The 21,140-nt window shown below is 34.0% G+C and overlaps 1 protein-coding gene across 2 annotated transcripts in view; it reads left to right on the forward strand.

The window, feature by feature from the left end:
- The window catches only part of LOC114349429 (sperm-tail PG-rich repeat-containing protein 2-like), a 162,715-nt gene that overhangs the window by 52,641 nt on the left and 88,934 nt on the right, over positions 1–21,140 (forward strand). For both annotated transcript variants that reach the window (XR_007696985.1, XM_050646329.1), the window contains 2 exons: positions 12,534–12,678; positions 14,067–14,179. Coding sequence is in view for 1 of the 2 variants with exons in the window: in XM_050646329.1 (XP_050502286.1) it covers positions 12,534–12,678; positions 14,067–14,179 (258 nt within the window). In the remaining variant the exon portion in view is untranslated. The remainder of the gene's footprint in view (positions 1–12,533; positions 12,679–14,066; positions 14,180–21,140) is intronic.

The raw sequence follows: 21,140 nt of genomic DNA on the forward strand, positions 1-21,140 counted from the left end.
TGTAAAATTAATATTAGAGCTTTCAAAAAGCGTATACAGGGTAAAATTTTTTTTAAGACCCAAACGAACTAATTTTTTAAATCCGGGGCTGATTTTTTTCTAGTTTGAATAAATCAGTTGATTAGGTGGTAATAGTATAACTATTGACAAAAATAAGAGACACATCGATCTGACCGTTCAAAAATTATGACGAATAGAAATATCTGTCAAAATGCGAAACTCGCCCTGTTTATTATTAAACAATGGGAGCAGACACTTTTTAAGGGTCATTTGTTATTCCCCATAGGGGCCTCTATACGAGGTAGGAGTATGTACAGTTCCTCATGACTCACCCTGTAGAAGCAACTAGTAATCACAAACGCAACTTTAACCCTAGAATAAGAACGTTACTTCAAATATGTCAATCTCTCTCTCTCTCTCTCTCTCTCTCTCTCTCTCTCTCTCTCTCTCTCTCTCTCTCTCTCTCTCTCTCTCTCTCTTCTTTCTCTCTCTCCCTCTCTCCCTCTATTTTCTCTCTCTCTTTAATTTCATATCACCTTGTGAAGTATTGGGTACTTAACCCTTAACTACTGACATGGATGTTTCAGGAAGTAGATTCTGAGATGCGGTATGTCATACCGTTGCCTATTCTCCTTTGTATTCAATATGAATTTGTCTTATATCACTGTTTGTTTTTTACATTAACTATGGAATTATTCTTCACATTGCTATATAATGAAATACTGCTCCAGATAAAATAAATTTTATTTTTTCAAGAAAATTATGAACGCATGCATAATATTTAAAAATGGTGGAGGTTCTTACAAAATCCTTTACAAACTGAATTTCAAAAAAACTTTAGTATTGGTAACTCAAAACTAGTACATACAATAGTGCTTTAAACTTAAAGGTGTAAATTAGAATAGAATAGAAATATGCTTTATTCTCATGGAAAATTTAACAATTTTATAGACAAAGCTCACACGAGTCATAAAAAAAAACAATAACAAATACAATTTATTAAAATTATATAAATCGTCAATATAAATAAAATATAATGAAGTGAAACAAAAAACAATAACAATCTATTGAAAAATTAAAAAAAAATTGCAAACTGCATAATTTACCTTAAATTTAATAAGTTAAGTTAAGCTGCTGCAATTGGCACTCAAATATAGATTAAAATTCTACTTATACATTATTCTTCTTATGGTGCCTATCCGTTACGGATGTTGGACACTAACATGGCTATTCTGACTTTGTTGACTGCTGCCCTGAAAAGTTAGGTAGTGGTTAAGTTAAACCATTTTCGCAGGTTATGCAGCCAGGATATTCTTCTTCGTTCTGGACCTCTTTTCCCATGCACTTTACCTTGAAGTATGGTCCGAAGTAGGTCATATCGTTGTTCATTGCGCATTATATGGCTCAGGTATTCCAGTTTGCGACGTTTTATGGTTACGACTAGTTCGCGCTCTTTACCCATTCTATGTAGAACTTCTTCGTTGGTAACTCTGTCTATCCAGGAAATCCTCAACATGCGTCTATAGCACCACATCTCAAATGCTTCGAGTCTCTTCAGTGATGCTTCAGTTAAGGTCCATGACTCCACGCCATATAAAAGAACGGAGAATACGTAGCATTTTAGTAAACGAACTTACATTTTCCAATTTTATATCGTGGCTATTAAAGATTTTTTTCATTTTGACGAAAGCTGATCTTGCCTTCTCGATCCTTATCTTAATTTCCGTCGATTGGTCCCACTGTTCATTTAAGTTTGCACCCAAATAACAAAAGTTGGTGATTTTTGTTACAGGTTGTTGGTTAACTAGTAATTGACCAGGTGGTATCCTATTTTTGCTTATAACCATGTATTTGGTTTTTTTTGATGTTAAAATCAAGCCCAAACCTGCTACTTACTTCTGCCACCCTGGACACAAGTATCTGCAGACCTTCAAGACTGTCTGCAAAAATGACAGTATCATCAGCTTATCTTATGTTGTTCAATCGTTCTCCGTTTATAAGTATTCCCTCGTCTATGTCCGTTAGCGCTAGGTTCATAATGTGCTCTGAATATGTACTGAACAATAATGGGGACAATATACATCCCTGTCGCACACCTCTTTTTATCTTTATGTCTTCTATTAACTGATCCCCTACTCTAACAGCTGCAGTTTGTTCGTAATGGATATTGTTTATTATACGGCGATCTCTGCTGTCTAGACCAATTGACCAATTGAATTTAATATTTTCATCAGTTGGTCATGTTTTATTCTATCGAACGCTTTCTGGTAATCAACAAAACACACATATATATATATCACAATTCACGTCTTTACATCTTTGAAATAGAACTTGTATTGCAAAAAGTGCCTCTCGACTACCCAATGCATCTCTGAAGCCGAATTGTGTGTTTGTCATGTGTTCTTCACACTTTTTATATATTCTTTTATGTATAATTTTTAAAAAAGTTTTCAGGAGATGGCTCATAAGGCTTATTATTCGATAATCCTCACATTATTTGGCATTGGGTTTTTTAGGGATTGTTATAAAAGTTGATCTTAGCCACTGTTGGGGTATTTTTCCACTTTGGTATATATTGTTGAAGATCAAGATAAGTCTTTTTTACTTCGTCTTTATCCATAATTTTCAAAAATTCTGAGTAGAACTCGTCTGGTCTTGCGGCTTTTCCCTCCTTAATGTTGTTTATAGCAGCTTCTACTTCCGCTTCGAGAATAGGTGGTCCGGTATCGTCATTTTCATTTTGTGTGATGGTGACATTCCTATCGTCTTCAAATGTTGTTGTCACATAGTTCATCCATGTTGTTTTTGGTTCTTCAATATCAACTATTGGATTTCCTTGAGCGTCTGTTAAGACTTATACGTAAGAATACTGTAATTTCTTAGGTATTGGTTAAGAAACTCTGCTATTGAATAATATGGTCTTTCAGATAGAGATGCTTTTGTCATTTTACGGAACTTGGGGAAAGATGTTGCAGATTTAAGTTGAAACAACTGGATGAAAGGTGAAACAATTGGATGGACTTGCTGCCATACTAATAGCGAAATAATACACTGGGCTGCTTTTAACTATAGAAACTTAAACAGTAACATGCGGTACATGATGCCGCAAGATCACTTTATATCAACGTAACTCAAATACTAAAACATACTAAAACTGCAGCAGCTGGGAGTAGTATATTCGGGAATCATGATTAAGCAGAGAGGGGGAGTTTTACATGAGTTTTTTAAAGTTATATTTCTTTGGGCACGAGGGTGAATTTTTACATTCCCTGGTGCATGCGCACACCTTTAGTATGGTATAAGTCGCTACATCTTTTAAGTTATGTAGCGCAAATAAGGTGTGCGTGAAAAGAATATATTATTAGTGTTTTTAGTAAATATATTTATTATAATTTTTATGTCTGTGGATTTGTCTTCCTCCTAATAAGTAGTATTGAAAATGTTTATATTCAATTAATATATCTGTCACCGTGATTGTAATTATGTCCGAGAAATGATCGACTGAATACAAAAACGGTGGTAGCTGATCGGTAGAGAAATGTATTTATTATAACTTTTATGTCTGTGGATTTGTCTTCCTCCTAATAAGTATTATTGAAAATGTTTATATTCAATTAATGTATCTGTCACCGTGATTGTAATTATGTCCGAGAAATGATCGACTGAATACAAAATCGATGGTAGCTGATCGGTAGAACATTCGCCTAGGGATCGAGAGGTCCCCTGTTCAAATCCCGAAAAAGTCATATCTTTTTTTTGGTATTCTTTTTGTTCTTTCTAAAATTAGTTTAATATCTAAATACAATACAGAAAAACTGTTTAAAGTAGATAGGTATATTGATTTCGTTTAAATCATAATATTAAGTTAGATTATATTATAATAGAAGTATAACTTCTTACGTGCGTACAAAGTGCACACACATTCTTTTTATTTTGTCTGAGAATGTGAGTGGCACGCCATTGTATTTATTTTTTATTTTATTTAACATATTCTTAGACGAAATTCACAATTGTCATTCATAATAAAGGTTATTCTAAAGATCTTGATAGTAAATATATTATGTATTTATAACTTTCTTCCAACTAACCTTCTGCACCACTGAATCTCCCGTCTCTTTCCACCCTCTTTCCGCTAATTCCCGTTTATGGTTTTCAATTTTCTAGGAAGCCTTTCGATTTTCACTTTCAGCATGTACGTGTGTGTGTATACGAAGTTGAAGGGCTCGCCACACGAGGGCACTACAAGCCCTACGAGCTTTATTGTGACTTTCGAAGTAATTATACCAGAAACACGCATACAGGTAGGATGCATAAAGGGTTTGTATGCGTTTAGTGAGCCAAGAAAAATATTTTATGGAGGTTAATAATGCAAGCAAAACGAGTCGAAGCGGGTGGAGGAAAAAAGCTGGGTAATTTCAGTACGTAATTTAATTAGTTGGTCGTGTGTGGTTTTTATTTGCAAAAGGAAAACCTCACGTTTGATCAAATATATGAAAGTGATGTATGCATACATGATTTGAATCAGATAAAAGCATTGATGTTTGTATTATATGCTGGTGAGTGCATGGAAGACACAGGAGTTCAAATCGACAAATAAAAAATAGGATCTACGATTTTATACTTAAAGGTTAACGTTACAAAAATTGCTGTTGGTTATTACTAACATAATAAACCATGTTATAACTGATAGGAGATCAGATACAATCGATGTGTTTACCAAATTATACGTGCCAACGCAGAATCCGACCATTATCTTGTCGAAATAAGATTTTTTCTTCATCTGAAGAGTTCTATTGTTGTTTTTCCACTCCACTGCTTTAAATTTTTCAGCCAGGATGTGCGTTTTCTTCCTGGTCCTCTTTTTACTTCCACTTTTCCTTGTAAAATATAGGCCAGGAACCAAAGCTTTCCACCTCGCAATTTTTACAGAATAGAGCGATTTGATTGAAAATTTGAGAATAGGTAGTGGATAGTCCTAGGATCAAAATCTATATGATTTCGAAAGGCGCTTTTACCATGGGGGTGGTTGCCACCCCATCTCGGGGGTGGATATTTTTTATTATATTTTGACTGCAAAAGTTGATGAAAACATTCATTCTAAGCAAAAAATGTTCTATACATTTTTTTGATAAAATTAATAGTTTTTGATTTATTTGCTATCGAAAGTGATAGTTTTTTTTATAGAAAACATTAATGTTTTTCGATATACTCATTTACGATTTACTCAATTTTTAAATAACCTACAATTTTAATATTGGACATTTTTTCGTATCTCTGATGCTAATCTTTCTATTCTGAAGAAAATGGCATTTTTTATCAAAACAGTTTTTTAAAAACTAATCATTCTAAGCCAGTAAAACTTCTAGAATCTATTAATAATACATAAATGAAGAAGAATGAATAAGGCCAATGACTAAAAACACCACTAACTTACACTATTGTGCTTCCAATTGGATTTCTCCTTTTTTTTTCGAATAAATATATTGATTTTTTAACCGTAACTTTTTTATTTTTTATCTTAGAAAGTTTGGTAAAAAATAATTTTGTAGGTTTCTACAAGATCTATAAGCCTATTAATATTAAATATTTTTAAAATCCTCAGTCGCAAAAAGAGGTGACTTTGAATGGGTTGGTAAAGGTGGATTTAGCATGTTATTACAAGATTTAACTGTCAATAGCTCAGTCAATTTCTGCTGTAGAAAAAATTTTTGCAAACCAGGTTCTTAAGAATTAAATAAGTTACAATTTCATATTCAAACATTTTTTCGCATCTCTGATGCTAATCTTGCTATTCTGAAGAAAAGGCCATTTTTTCCAAACTACAAAAATTCGTTATTCGATTTAACTCCATTTTTTTTAAACTAATCATTCTAAGCCGGTAAAACTTCTAGAACCTATTAATAATACATAAATAAAAATAACCGAATAAGGTCAATGACTAAATTTAATTAGGGTGGTGATTAGGGGTTGCTTGCGATCACTTTTTCGCTAAAAAAAATAGGGACTGACATTCTTTTCATTGTAAGTCACTTAATTTTTGAGCTAAAGACTTTTTTTTTATTTCTGAAGATAGATATTTTTAAGTACTTTAAATTAGTTTGAACAAGTTTTCCTCGAAAAATGCATAGTTTTCCCGTATTTTGACTTTGAAACTACAATATTTAGCATTTGACGAAGAAGAGCCAACATATAATAAAGTATAGCTCGATTGCTATTGGTCTTAAAGAAAATTAAAAAAAAAACGGTTTTGTTTATTTTTTCAAAAGGTTCATTTTTGTTAAGTAAAGTTGTTTTGATAAAGCGAAAACTTTTGGAGTTATTAGCAGAAAACTTATTAAAAACATTGATTTTTTCGATATAAAACTACACTTTCGATAACCAATAAATCGAAAACTATCAATTTTATCAAAAAAATGTATAGAACGTTTTTTGCTTAGAATGAACGTTTTTACCAACTTTTGCGACTAAAATATAATGAAAAATGTCCACCCCCGAGATGGGGTGGCAACCACCCCCATGGTAAAAGCGCACTTCGGCATGATATAGATTTTGATCCTTGGACTATCCATTACTTATTCTCAAATTTTCAAGCAAATCGATCCATTCTGTAAAAATTGCGAGGTTTTGTCCTATTTTAAGCTTTATTACTTGGACTAATAACCAATCGCATTAGCTCATATTTTTCATGTCTTAGTATGCGGTCAAAGTAGCTCACCGTTTTCGTTCAGTATTTTTCTTTACTTCACAGAATTGAGTATTTGTTTTTCTCTTTTTATCTTTCTTAATATATTCGTGTTTTTATGTGTTGTGTCCATGATATTTTCCACAGTTTTCGATAACACCATATCTCAAAGCTGGCAACACTTTTTTTATTTGCGTCTGTAATTTTGTTCAGGCTTCAACTCCATAGAAAAGGGTAGAATAACTAACATCTCAATACTTTATTTCATGGGTGCGGTCCCATTGTTTATTTAGTTCACATCCCAAGTAATTGTGTCTGAGTACTTTCTCCAAAGCTTTTCCTTTAGCATATATTGTTTCCTCTTCAACATTGTTCTTATTGACAATCATGTTTTTTCTTTTTTTTTGTGTTCAGATCCATTCCATACTTCTTGCAGTACTGCATAGTGCGATCAACCAAAATTTGCAGCCCTTTTTTGCTATCCGCAGGATTTTGTACTCACATTTTATTACATTTTATGAACCATTGTCTAGAACCGAATTCATATAAATTTTAAAGGGGGTGGGAGACAACCATCCGTGTCTCAGACCCTAATTAACTTAAAAGAGTTCTGAGTATCAATTTCGCGTCTTAACATAACTTACTTTCCCATTATAAAGATTTTTCATTAAATTGATATGTTGTGGGTGTAGTATGCTCAAAGATTCCCACATTTTACTTATTGGAACATCTTCATAGGCCCTCATTATATCCATAAAAACCAGGTACAGTAGACTTTCATTTGAAAATGATTTCTCGACTAATCATTGTATACACAACAAAACAACACTGACTCCTCTGTAGTTCACACAGTCAAGTTTGTTGTTTTGTGGATGGAACTGATGTAAGCACTTTTTCATTTGTATGGAATCTATTTCCCGTTGAAACATTTTAAAACGTTTTTATATACTTGGCTTGATCTATGTAACTATGTCACTATGTCCGCAAATTTTGTAATCCATTTTAAAAATACTTCTAGGCTATCTAGGCATCTGAAATTTTCAGAATAGCTCAGAACTAGCTAACAATGCAATATTTAACTGCTATTATACAGGGTGATTGATTAGTGTGGTAAAGCTCCGTAGATCCGTTATAGTAATAGATAGCAATAAAAGTGAATAACAAAAATTGTAGCCAACTTTGAGGTTCATTATATTTATAAATCGTTTTTTTTTCAAACTATTTTAAAAATGTGATTAATGCAATGAAATTTAGATTCCATTTTAAAGTACGTCAACAAATTGATAGTGGCTCAGTGGTAAAGCATTAGACTGCAGACCGAGAGGTCTCGAGTTCGAATCCGGCTGCACGTATCTTTTTTAAATTTTTTTAATAAATAATTAAAAGTTAATACACAAAAAATTCATATTTTATCAGTTATTACGTTTTAGCGTTTAATATCGTTTTTATCAGTTACTTTATTTTATCAGTTAATTACAGTAATTATTTCGAATAACGGTTAAATTTTCCAATACCACATCCGGAGAAAATTTAAATAAAAAATACCAAGTTTTTTGTAAAAGGTATATATTAAAATACCCTAAATAAGGGTCACAATACAGAACGTTTTCGGATTAAGGAATCCTTCATCAGTGTTTAAAAGCCAAAAATTGCATGCCTGAGGCACCAAAATGTATTGGGTAAAAACCCTTTAAATGTAAATGATATGGTTGTTTTACATATTTATATAAAGATCATCTGATGTTAAAGATATGCCTGGATGTTACCCAGGGCAAAACAGGACTCTTCCCAAGTGGTTCCCCAAAGTCTCCAGAAGCAGGTGATTTATTATTTATTCTTCTGGATGGTGTTTTTGTTAATGGTAATATTTCTTGAAAACTTTGAGTTTTAAAATTGAAATCTTATCGGGGTATTGTCTGTTGAGAATTTGTATTTAGAGTATTGATTTCTATAAATGTATATTGTTTGAGTAAGGTACCCTGTACATTCCAATATAATCAATTTTAATTCTGGTAAGACTGAGTGCTTCGTCTTTTTCAAGAAATTTTCTTTCGACACTTTTCCGAATACCAGCGGGAAAACTTAGTAATATCCCAGCAGGCAGGAATGGCGCTTCCCGTAGTCGAGCGACAGAATTTTGTCCAATATCCTGCTGATTAAGATAAATGGCCTCTTTCTATTTAACGTTGTAAGCCAACCAGCCGACGACAACTAGCACTGATGATGTAAATCTAACTGTTACGAGATAATTGATGAAATCTCGCTCGAAATTGAATGTGTTTCGATTAAAGTAGATCCTTCCTCTTTTCTCTACCGTTTTCTATTTTCTTGTTAAACTGCTTAGTACCGTAATCCTTTTGTTCGTTTAAGGTCATTAAATCATTAATTGTTTTATTTAATTATTTTTTATTTCAACAAGATTAACACATCGGTGATGAACTGTTTGAAAATTATTAATATATTGGCTTTAGTATAACTTCATTCCCAATTCTTCATTCCTCATTCCTTAAGCCTTTGTCAGGTATTGATGACACTCTACAAATTGTCAGTTGCCTGCCCCCATTGGTTGCGATTTTTTGCCGATGGACCTTTTAAAACCCGCGAGCAGTCGCGCCGTTAGATAAAATCTAACATTTTCTCCTTTTTCGCGATAACTTGATGAACATTTTTGCAATTTTGAAAAAATTTCGTCAGTGCCTCGAGGAAGGGTGTAGTAATGCGTAGGCATTTTTTTCTTCTTCTTTTTGTGGAATTTATGGCTTTGGGGAGAGCCAATTAACTTTAAAAATTGTTAAAAATAATATTTCTAACATAGCAAGTAAATAAAAATATTATAAAATAAAAATTTGTTGTAAATTCGTATTTAAATTCGTATTGTGAGATAAAATCTAACACGCGGCTGTTCACGTTACAGAAGTGAGCGCGACTGCTCCCGGGTTAAGCTCTTCTAGAATTAACGAGTTGGTTCTATGTTGAGTCTAGGACACGTTTACAATTCTTTTGTATACCCACATTTTGAGCGTATGTAGCGATGGAAAAAATAAGGGCATTCATCAATGTGAGCTTAATATTTATTGTTATTGTTCAGCCTTTCCATATTTTAATTAATTTAGCTACTGCAGTAGTTCAAATATCTAGGTGTAGATTTAACAAGTTATCATGACCCAGCCAGAGACCTAAGAGGACTAATAAACAAGGCCTTATATGCCAGGGTAATAAGACAAAAATATACCCCGTTCGTGACATTTCAGCAGCCAGGATACTGAAGCGTTTTTTCGACAAGTAATACCTATAGAAACAAATTGTAACTATTTCCTGCGCAGGATCTGGCGGCCATTTTCATTTATAAACAATTAACTGTCAAAAAATTGCATTTTCCCCTTTTTTTTAAATCAATGGAAAATAGTGAAACTTATGATTTAATCTTTGAGATTATGGAAAAGCTTTAAAATGACATATTACAAAGTTTGATATACTCATTTATTGTTAATATAATCGCGAAAAAAGTCGGAATTGCAAAAAAAAATATTTTCGCAATAACTGCTGTAAAAATTAGTGTACAGGTTTGAAATTTTTGTCAAATGAGGGTTCTTTGATGCTTAATATGCGATAAAAATTTCAAAGCGATTCACTCAATTGTTTAAATTCTATTCGAATTGTTTATCTCACACAGCATTTTTTTTGCAATAATATAAGTCAGAAAAAAATGACGTTAGAACCATTCCACAGGTGTCAAATGGAAGAACATGAGCTATATTTTCAACTTGGTTTAAAGAAAGCGAATAAAAGATACATTTATTAGTAATACATAATTATGCAAAAGTATCGTAAATCTTTCCTTATAAACTTTTTGAATACCTTTTTCCAAAAAAATTAACTTTTTTACCCTGTTTTATGTGCACAACTACCAAGTAATGTTATTTATATCATAATTGATAAAAAATTGTAATAAATTTATATAATTTCTAATATAACAAAATAAAAAGTTTATAAGGGAAGATTTACGATACTTTTGCATAATTATTTATTACTAATAAATGCATTTTTGATTCGCTTTTTTTAAACCAAGTTGAAAATATAGCTCATGCTATAGTTCTAACGTCATTTTTTTCTGACTTATGTTATTGCAAAAAAAATGTTCTCTGGGATAAACAATTTGAATAAAATTTAAACAATTGAATGAATCGCTTTGAAATTGTTATCACATATTAAGCACCAAAGACTCTTATATGACAAAAATTTTAAAGCTGTACACTAATTTTTACAATAGATATTGCGAAATTATTTTTTTTGCAATTCCGACCTTTTTTCGCAATTATATTAAGAGAAAACAGTAGCGATCAACAGGTAGCGAAAGCGCGTTCCAAGATTGCGGCTGTAATTTTGAATATTTTTTCGAGATATTTGGTACACGTATTCGTAATATAATAAAGAATGGCGGTACAGAGCCCCATTTGAAAAATATATTAATATGTGGAAATTACTCTGTAATTAAATGCAATATTAAAAAAACGAGCCTGTACCGCCATTAAGAAGAACCAAAAAATACACTTTCTTCAAATAAACTTTTTTATCCGATGCCTAGATTTTGTGTCATTTTGGAACTACTAAATTTTTTTATTTCATTAGTAGTTCCAAAATGACACAACATCTAGGCATCGGATAAAAAAGTTTGTTTGAAGAAAGCGTATTTTTTTGTTCTTCTTAATGGCGGTACAGGCTCTTTTTTTAATTTTGTATTTAATTACAGAGTAATTTCCACCTATTAATATATTTTTCAAATTGGGCTCTGTACCGCCATTCTTTATTATATTACGAATAAGTGTGCCAAATATCTCGAAAAAATATTCAAAATTACAGCCGCAATCTTGGAACGCGTTTTGGCTACCTGTTGATCGCTACTGTATCACCTTAACAATAAATGAGTATATCAAACTTTGTAATTATAAAATTTTAAATTTTGTAATTTTAAAGCTTTTTCCATAATCCCAAAGATATTTGTACTAAAAAACCATAAGTTTCACTGTTTTCCATTGATTTAAAAAAAAAGGGAAAAATGCAATTTTTTGACACTTAATTGTTTATAAATAAAAATGGCCGCCAGATCCTACGCAGGAAATAGTTACAATTTGCTCTTATAGGTATTACCTGTTAAAAAAACGCTTCAGTATCCTGACTGCTCGAGTGTCATGGAAAAAACCTTATTACCCTGGACTATTAGTTATGTTCGGATGTTTGAGAGATGTGGTCTGGAATAACCCATATAATATGAGAATGGACAGCAAAGCTAGAATTTATAAAACTTGCATCAGACCTGTTATGACCTATGGCCTATAGTATTGAATTAAGAGAAGTCACCAATATATCCAAAAGCCATGCTACGAACAGCCAAAATGAAGATACCAAAAGCAATAGCAAGGAAGATAAGTAGGGATAGAATACGGAACAACATCATCAGGGAACAATGTGGCGTGCAAAATGTAGTAAGATGGGGTAGGAAAAGACGAAGAGAATGGTTAGGTCATGTAAAAAGGATGGACGAGCACATACTACCAAGAATTGCGCTAGAAGGAAAACCCGCTGGCAAGCGTCCACCTGGGAGACCACCGAAAAGATGGAGAGATAATTGACAGTCTACCTCTCAAGAAATACTTCAACGTCGGAATTAACAGATCGATAGATCTACAACAAGTATACGAAAGAGAAAAAGCTACTGCAGTCTAGACAACAAAGTATTTCATTTCGCTTAACTATAACATTTATAGTTTTCTTCGTCTTTTTAATGTATTGTAAAATAATTCTTTTGGTTACAATATTGTTATTAGTTTTAATTTTTTTACTTTCTTTCAAGTTATATGGTGCTCCTGCTCGCTATAACGACATGGATGCTTTCAACGCCACTAAAAACTTCAAATCGCACAATGCTTTTGACGTTTCATTCAACGCAACTAGTCGCAAAAAAGAACTATTTGACGAAGTTAATATTAAGAATCCTTGTGAGTAAACTATAATTTAATTATAAAATATTTTTTATTGGTGATGGTTACTTGCTTAAACGTTGCTCGAATACAATCTATGGATTTTTCATTTCTTCACCTAATAACACACATTTCAAAAATTAAGTCATGTTTTTTATTTCTTCTTCTTCTCCCATCCCTTATACTCTATAAGAGCGCCGTTGATGCTAGCATCTTTAAGTTAATGGTCTCCAATACACGCTGTACGAAGCCGACGGCGTCTATTGCGTACCACCGGCTGAGTCGGTGGTACTTCAATTCCTCATTTACTCCAATCTCCCGTCATTTACTTTACCTCTTGCACTATTTTCCCTCTTTTAATCCCGATGTCATGAATTTGTCCATCCATCTTTTCCTAGACCTATCGCTTCTTCTACTCTATTTTTTGGCCTTTATAAATATGTCATCATCATTCTCTTTGCCTTATCCCTATGCGGGGTCAGCTTCTCTAATTGCATTTCTCCACACAGTTCTATCTTGGATAATATCAATGTCAATCCCCTTTACCAACATGTCCTGCCTTGTCGTCTCCTCCCAGGTCTTCTTTGATCTTCCTCTCCTACTCCTTTCTGGAATCTGCACTTCAGCTATTCTTCGTATTGGGTGATTAACGTCTCGACGTTGAACATGACCAAACCATCTTAACCTATGCTCTCTCATTTTGGCATCAATTGGTGCCACATCCCCTAATATACTCATTTCTAATTTTATCCTTCTTTGTCACTTCACTCATCCATCTAAGCATTCTCATTTCCGCCACATTCATTCGTTGTTTCTCTTTCTTCTTCACTGCCCAACATTCAGTTCCGTACATCATAGCCGGTCTTATGGCTGTTTTATAGAATTTTCCCTTCAGCTTCATTGGAATTTTTCTATCACACAACACACCACTCGCTTCTTTCCACTTCATCCATCCAACCCTAATTCTACTGCATGCATCTCCATCTATTTCTCCATTAATCTGTAATAAAGATCCCAGGTACTTAAAACTATTGCTTTTTACAATCAGTTCACCATCCAAAGATACCATTTTATTTGTAGTAACTCCATCTTTAAATGAACATTCCAAATACTCTGTTTTTGTCCTACCTTTTAAAAAGTTTTAAACCTTTTTCCTCCAGAGCTTGCCTCCACTGTTCCAGTTTTTGTTCTAAGTCTCTTTCACTATTTCCTACTAACACGACATCATCAGCATACATTAAGCACCATGGAATGTTACCCTGTAGTTTCGCTGTTATCTGGTCCAAAACTAATGAGAATAAATACGGACAAAGCACTAAGCGGCCTCTATAAATATGTCATTCTTAACTATCTTTTTATGATATTTTTATGCACAATTTAATATTTTTGGAACCTCTATGTTGTAGGTCCTTCTTCATACGAAGTTAGAAAGGGACTCAGTCAAAGAGGTTGCATTGTACCACAATCTCCAAGATGGAAACAACCTGCGGATAATTTTCCTGGACCAGGATCATATTTGGTAAGTTTTTCTTGTTTCAGATGTTGTCAGATTTGGTTTTGAATTGCTACTACTTTTTATAGAAAAGCAATAGAGAGCCAGTAGATATAATTTCAAACAATTTGTACAGATAGATGGTCCACTGTATTTCTAACACCTGTATTCCTGTATTTTTAGCTTTTTTAACTAATCGGGTGGAAAGTGTAACTAAGTAACTACTTTTAAAATGTCTATAGTTAATTAAGAAAAAAACATTTGCCGCTTCCATTAAACTGTTACCTCGTGAAATGGAAAGACCGTTATTAGACTGGTCAATTTCCACCTTTTCTGCATAACTCGCTTTTCTTGTCTGCCCCAATGACTTTGATGTTGGCAGTTTCTCTTAAACTGTGACGTTGCAACTCCTGTAATTCCTGCCGAATTTCTGCGGTCAACGTCCAACTGATATATACATGTCCTTTAAGATGTGTCTCCTTACCAGAAAAGTCAAAATTACCGAAATCGAGGAAGTAATCAAAAACCTAAACACAAAAAATCTCCTAGATACTACCTCATAATAGGACAAGTACTTAAAGAACTACCTGAAGAAGCAATAAAGCTACTAATGTACATATTCAATGATGTTCTAAGATTGGGCTACTTTCCCGCCAAATGGAAGGTGGCTCAAATCATCCTAATCCATAAACTCAACAAAGACAACCTAATCTTCATCTTACCGTCCTATTAACCTTCTGCCTTTATTCTCCATGGTGTTTGAAAGGCTTCTCCTGAAAAGAATAGATACTGTTATTAGAGAAAAAAAACTAACACAACGTTACCAATTCGGTTTTCGACAACAACACGGTACAATCAAACAGGTTCATGAGATAATCAGAACCAGAGATGCTCTTTAGAACAAGAAATATTGTACAGCAGTCATCCCTGATGTCTACCAAGCCTTCGATAAGGTCGTCTGGCATAAAGGTCTAATATAAAAATTGAAGAGACAACTGTCTCATCCAATCTGCATGCTCCTACAACCATAGCTGACAGGCAGATCGTTCCAAATAAAGCTGGGAGAGGCCCTCACTACCCTACATCTCATCCACTCTGGTGTACCACAAGTAAGTGTCCTTGGGCCTTGGACCAACACAGTAGCTCCTGTTTACAGCAGATATACCAACTTCAGATTGTACAACAATTATTGCAACATATCTTATGATACTGTCCTAGTGGCCTGGAACGAAAATCCGACCCTAGCCTCTCAGATACTACAAAGCCACCTAAATAGACTTGAAATATGGTTCAGACTGTGGAGAGTTAAAGTTAATAGCTCCGAATCAACACACATTACGTTTACACTAAGGAAGGGGATCAATTCAGCTGCACTTTTAACAACACTTCACCAAGAATAAAAGTGACGAAAAATGCTTGGAGATTTACCTAGACAGCTGCTTGTTTAAGCTCTAAAAGACATTGGCTTGGACGGCAGGGATGTTCGAATAATTGCAAATTTATATTGGAATCAAACAACATCAGTTTCAATAGATGGTGTGGAATTACAGGCTCTTAATATTAAAAGAGGAGTACGGCAGGGATGTCTCTTGTCGCCCCTGCTTTTCAAGAATTTTCAGAAAAGCATTTTCTGAAAAACAAGTAGGAATACTGGTGAACGGTGAAGTCATCAATAATTTGCGATATGCGGACGATACAGTACTCCTAGCTTCTAATCAAGAAGATCTGAAAACACTACTTGATAGTGTTGTTGAGAGTTGTAGGGGGGCAGGTCTGGATCTGAACATACGGAAAACCAAAATACTCGTAATAAGTAAACAACATCATATAAAACCGTCTATATATGTAAATAATACCAAACTTGAGCAAGTTGATAAAATCGTTTGCCTTGGACAGCAATTAAATTGTAACGCAGAAAGTCACGGCGAAATTAGATCTAGGATAGAGCAGGCTAGAGCCGCGTTTAGAAGGATGTCCAAAGTGTTATGTAACAGAGACCTAAAATTGGCATTGAGGATCCGCCTACTTCGCTGCTACGTGTTCTCGGTCTTACTTTATGGGGTCGAGTCCTGGACTGTGAATAAAATCGATCTAATCGCCTTGAGGCTTTCGAAATGTGGTGCTCTAGAAGAATTTTAAAAGTTTCCTGGGTGGAGAAGAATCGAAACTCCACAATACTAGAACATCTCAGCAAGACTACTGAGATCATAAAAAGCATCAAGCAGAGAAAGCTGGAGTATTTCGGACATGTAATGAGAGGTCCCAAATATAGGTTGCTACAAAATATTATGCAAGGAAAAATAGCAGGCAAACGCAGTCCAGGACGAAGAAGAACCTCATGGTTGAAGAACTTGCGAGATTGGTATGGTGTTGATACAAGCATACTATTTAGGGTGGCAGTGAATACAATTAAGATAGCTATGATGGTAACCAACTTTCTGAGAGGATATGGTACATGAAGAAGAAGCTGCCTAACATGGCATAAGCATATTTGAAATAAACGATTTCAACTGGGACTCAATATACCGAAAGATCTATTGGTTCATGAATAAAAAATCAAGCTTAAGTCTAGACAACACACTGCTTATTTTCAAATTTACAAATGTGTACTGAAACCCATCTGGACGTATGGCATCTAAATCTGGGGAACTGCCAGCGAAACAGACTTACTCAAGGTTCAACGCTTTCAATTAAAAGTTCTAAGGCAACTCTGCAAAGCTCCTTGGTACATTTCCAACAACACTATACATAGGGATCTCCAAATGGTCAAAGAAGAAATTATTTATCTATGCTCGAAATACCACAATAGACTCACAGACTAGAATCACAGGATCACCTAAACAAATTGGTCACCAATATCCTGACACACCTTCAGGACAGATGACTAAAAAGGGCAGACATTCTCGACCTCAACACTAGAAATTAAACTAAAACATAAAGTTATTTAACAACATACATACACTTATTATTATAATTATTGTACTCCTTTAGGCTCTGAAGAAAATGAAAAATAATCGAACCCCAGGTGAAGATGGAATAGTATCAGAAGCACTAAAAATTGGAGGAAATATACTACTTGAAAAAATTAAACAACTTTTCAATATCTGCCTTCACAACGCCAATATTCCAACAGACTGGAACAACGCTACTATGATTCTATTACACAAAGCAGGAGACAAAGCCAATTTAGAGAATTACAGACCGATTAGCCTCCTCAGCCATTTATATAAGTTATTTACGCGAATAATAGTTAAGAGAATGGAAAGAAAGTTAGAGACTTATCAACCAAGAGAACAGGCAGGATTCCGAAAAAATTACGGAACAAATGACCATTTACAAAGTATAAAAACCCTGATAGAGAAAGTAGTGGAATACAATAAACCCCTAGTACTAGTTTTTATCGATTTTCATAAAGCCTTTGACACAGTTGAACTTAGCAAAATATTACAGGCGCTTAAAGAATGCAGGCTAGATTATAGGTATACAAAATTATTACACAAAATATACTTACAGGCAACAACCACTGTCAAATTACATACTAACAGTAATCGCATAAAAATAGAACGGGGGGTTAGACAAGGAGACCCAATGTCACCTAAACTTTTTAATACGGTCTTAGAACATGCTTTCAAGAGTTTGGATTGGATGACAAAGGGAATAAAAATAGATGGAGAATACCTAAACAACTTACGTTTCGCCGATGATATAGTCATAGTAGCTGAGGATCTAGGTATGGCAAGAGAGATGGTACAAGAACTCGTTGTAGCTACAGAAAATGTAGGTTTAAATATAAACATTTCAAAAACAAAAATAATGACAAATTTGGTACCCAACCAGAACATCAGTATTGGTGGGAAGGAAATAGAACTCGTAGATAGATATAAATACCTGGGACATGAAATTACGATTGGCAGGGATAACCAGACTCATGAGCTGAAGAGAAGAATCGGTCTTGGGTGGGCAGCATTTGGAAAACTGAGAGAAACTTTTAAAAGTGAGTTACCCACATGTCTAAAGAGAAAGGTATTCGATCAGTGCGTCCTCCCAGTCTTGACGTACGGATCAGAAACAATTACCTTAACTAAAGCCTCGGCTACCAAACTAAGAGTCACGCAGAGAAGAATGGAGCGGTCAATGTTAGGAATAACTCTGCGAGACAAAATCAGAAACGAAGAAATCAGGAGAAGAACAAAGGTGACTGACGTCATCGAGAGGATAGCCAGGTTGAAGTGGAGATGGGCAGGACACGTAGCCAGAATGACAGATGGGCGATGGACGAAGAGGTTATTGGAATGGAGGCCAAGAGAAGACAAGAGAAGCGTCGGTCGACCGCCTACAAGATGGACTGACGACTTAAGGAAGGTAAATAAAAACTGGATGAGGGCGGCGCAGGATAGATGGGGTTGGAAACGAGGAGAGGAGGCCTATGTTCAGCAGTGGACTTTTGAGGCTGGATGATGATTAGGTATTCACCACTGGGTGAATACGGGGCATGTCATTGTATTGTTTATTGTTTTGTATAACATAGATCGCAATAAAATGAATCAAAGAAAAAACTATACTTAATTAATAAAAGGGAATTTGCCGTTTCCATAAAACTGTCACTTCGTGAAATCGAACGGCCGTTATTCGACTGGTCAATTTCCACCTTTTCTCCATAACTCGCTTTTCTTGTCTGCCCCAATAACTTTGATGTTGGCAGTTTCCCGTAAACTGCGACGTTGCAACTCCTGCAATTCCTGCCGAACTTCTGCGGTCGACGTCCAACTGATATATACGTGTAGTGCGGATGACAATCCATGATGTATACCGGGATGACTCAGAGCCAACAGACGTATTCCCGTTTGTGCGAATCCGGGAAAAAGAAGGGAGGGCTTTTTTGTAGGTGTTTAATGGTGTCTACTCGTTTCGAAATGGGTACTGCGTAAAAAATTTAAAGGGCTGCTTCTGACAGGATTATGTGCATAGTTTAAGGACTCTATTACCGAAGTGGAGTTAAGTAAATAATAGTAAAGCAATATATTTCCAGAGATTTGCATGAACGAAATACCACAAATTCTAATCAAATATTTTCAATGGGAAATAAGCCACAATTTTACCAAAAAATGATTTTATTATATTTTTCCTGGTTTTCCCTCGTGATTTACTATGGAGTCTCTAGCACGAGAATTTTACTGCCACCGTTGCATTTGGTTGTCTTTTGAAAGACAGATCACATGCTATGATTTTTTGTGGCGGATATTCTTGAGTTGGGTTGATTTGATGTAATCAAATGAACTATCTTTTAGTAAAGTCGTCCCAGGAACGCAACTCATCAATCTTGGCAATATCATTTTAAAGTCTTCTACTTTAAAATGTATAATACATGTCTGAATTGCCGATATAAATGAGTCAGATTAAATAAATTATTAGAAGAATTTTTTACTAAGCAACAACATTTTTTTGTTTAATTTGGTATTATTTTGTATTTTGACAACGACACCCGACTTGGGCGTCGAAAAGTTAATAAAATCATTTTTTTTTTGGTAAAATTGTGGCTTATTTCCCATTGAAAATAGTTGATTATAAAAATGCCACAAGGAAATAACTTCACGACACAAATTCTCAGATAAATAAAATATAACACATAAATAAAGTAAACGCTAAAATATAGGCTCGAAGGACCAATATATAAACCAATATTCTTCTTCTTATGCAATTCACTAATGGATAATGGATATTCACTAATGGATATTCAAGTCTCCTATGTTTCTTAGCCTTGTCCATTGCTTGCCATTACGGAGCCATGACATTTTCTTCCTGACCACTCCACTTCTTCCTTTGATCGTTCCTTCAATTAAAGTTTGTAGAAATTGGTATCTTTCGTTTCAAATTATATACCCAAGTCCCCAGGTATAAACCAATGTAAAATTCGATGTATGTACATATACACAGTACAATACAATTCGCATATATTTCGAATTAATTCTAATGCCCTGTGTTAGTTTCTTCTCTATCGACTATTACTCTGGGCTAATTAACAAAATTCATGGAAAAGTTATTTACCAGCAATTTTATTGCTGGAATCGAATTATAAGATCCTATATATTAATAATATAGGTATGCAAAGTCCGCAGATAGTGTGCTACTTTTTTTATAAACAAAATGGCGCCGACAAATCGTATTTTTTTTAATTATTGCTCTATAACTCCGAAGATTTTAACTTTACAACCAAAACAGCTTAATAAAAATTCACCGCAATTAAATTCTGCATAGAGATATGTTTTTCACGATTTGCTCCGACGAAAATTTTCCTCGGAAAATTCGGGTTTTCCTAACAAAAACTCTAATTTTCAAATAAAGTTTTAGGTAAGTAATTATTAATCAATAATTAAATAACTTAGTGACATCAAAGCTTTCTTGGTATAGATTGTAATTCCAGAAGCCGGTGAAAATTAAACGAATATTTTAGCAACAATTCAATTGTTAATTAACAATTTACGATCGCAATAATAACCAAAATAATCATGATACATTGATCAAACTTATAAAGATTATAAAGATGAGATGCTTATTTAATATTTTATAGACAAAATATAAATTTTTCTTTTTTTTTGCATAATCTTTAAATTTTGAAAAAAAAATAGTTATAATACGCTGGTCTAATTAGTAAAGTACAAAGAAAGGTTATTTACCAGCAATTTTATTGCTGGAATCGAATTATAAGATCCTATATATTATTAATATAGGTATGCAAAGTCCGCATATAGTGTGCTACTTTTTTATAAACAAAATGGCGCCGACAAATCTTATTTTTTTCAATTATTGCTCTATAACTCCGAAGATTTTAACTTTACACCAAAAACACTCAAATAAAAATTCACCCCAATTTAATTCTGCATAGAGACATGTTTTTCCCGATTTGCTCCGATGAAAATTTTCCTCGGAAAATGTGGGTTTTCCCAACAAAATCTCGAATTTTCAAATAAATTTTTTGGGCCAGTAAATA

This window comes from Diabrotica virgifera, chromosome 3 (genome assembly GCF_917563875.1).
Source record: "Diabrotica virgifera virgifera chromosome 3, PGI_DIABVI_V3a".
NCBI classification, from domain to species: Eukaryota; Metazoa; Arthropoda; class Insecta; order Coleoptera; family Chrysomelidae; genus Diabrotica; species Diabrotica virgifera.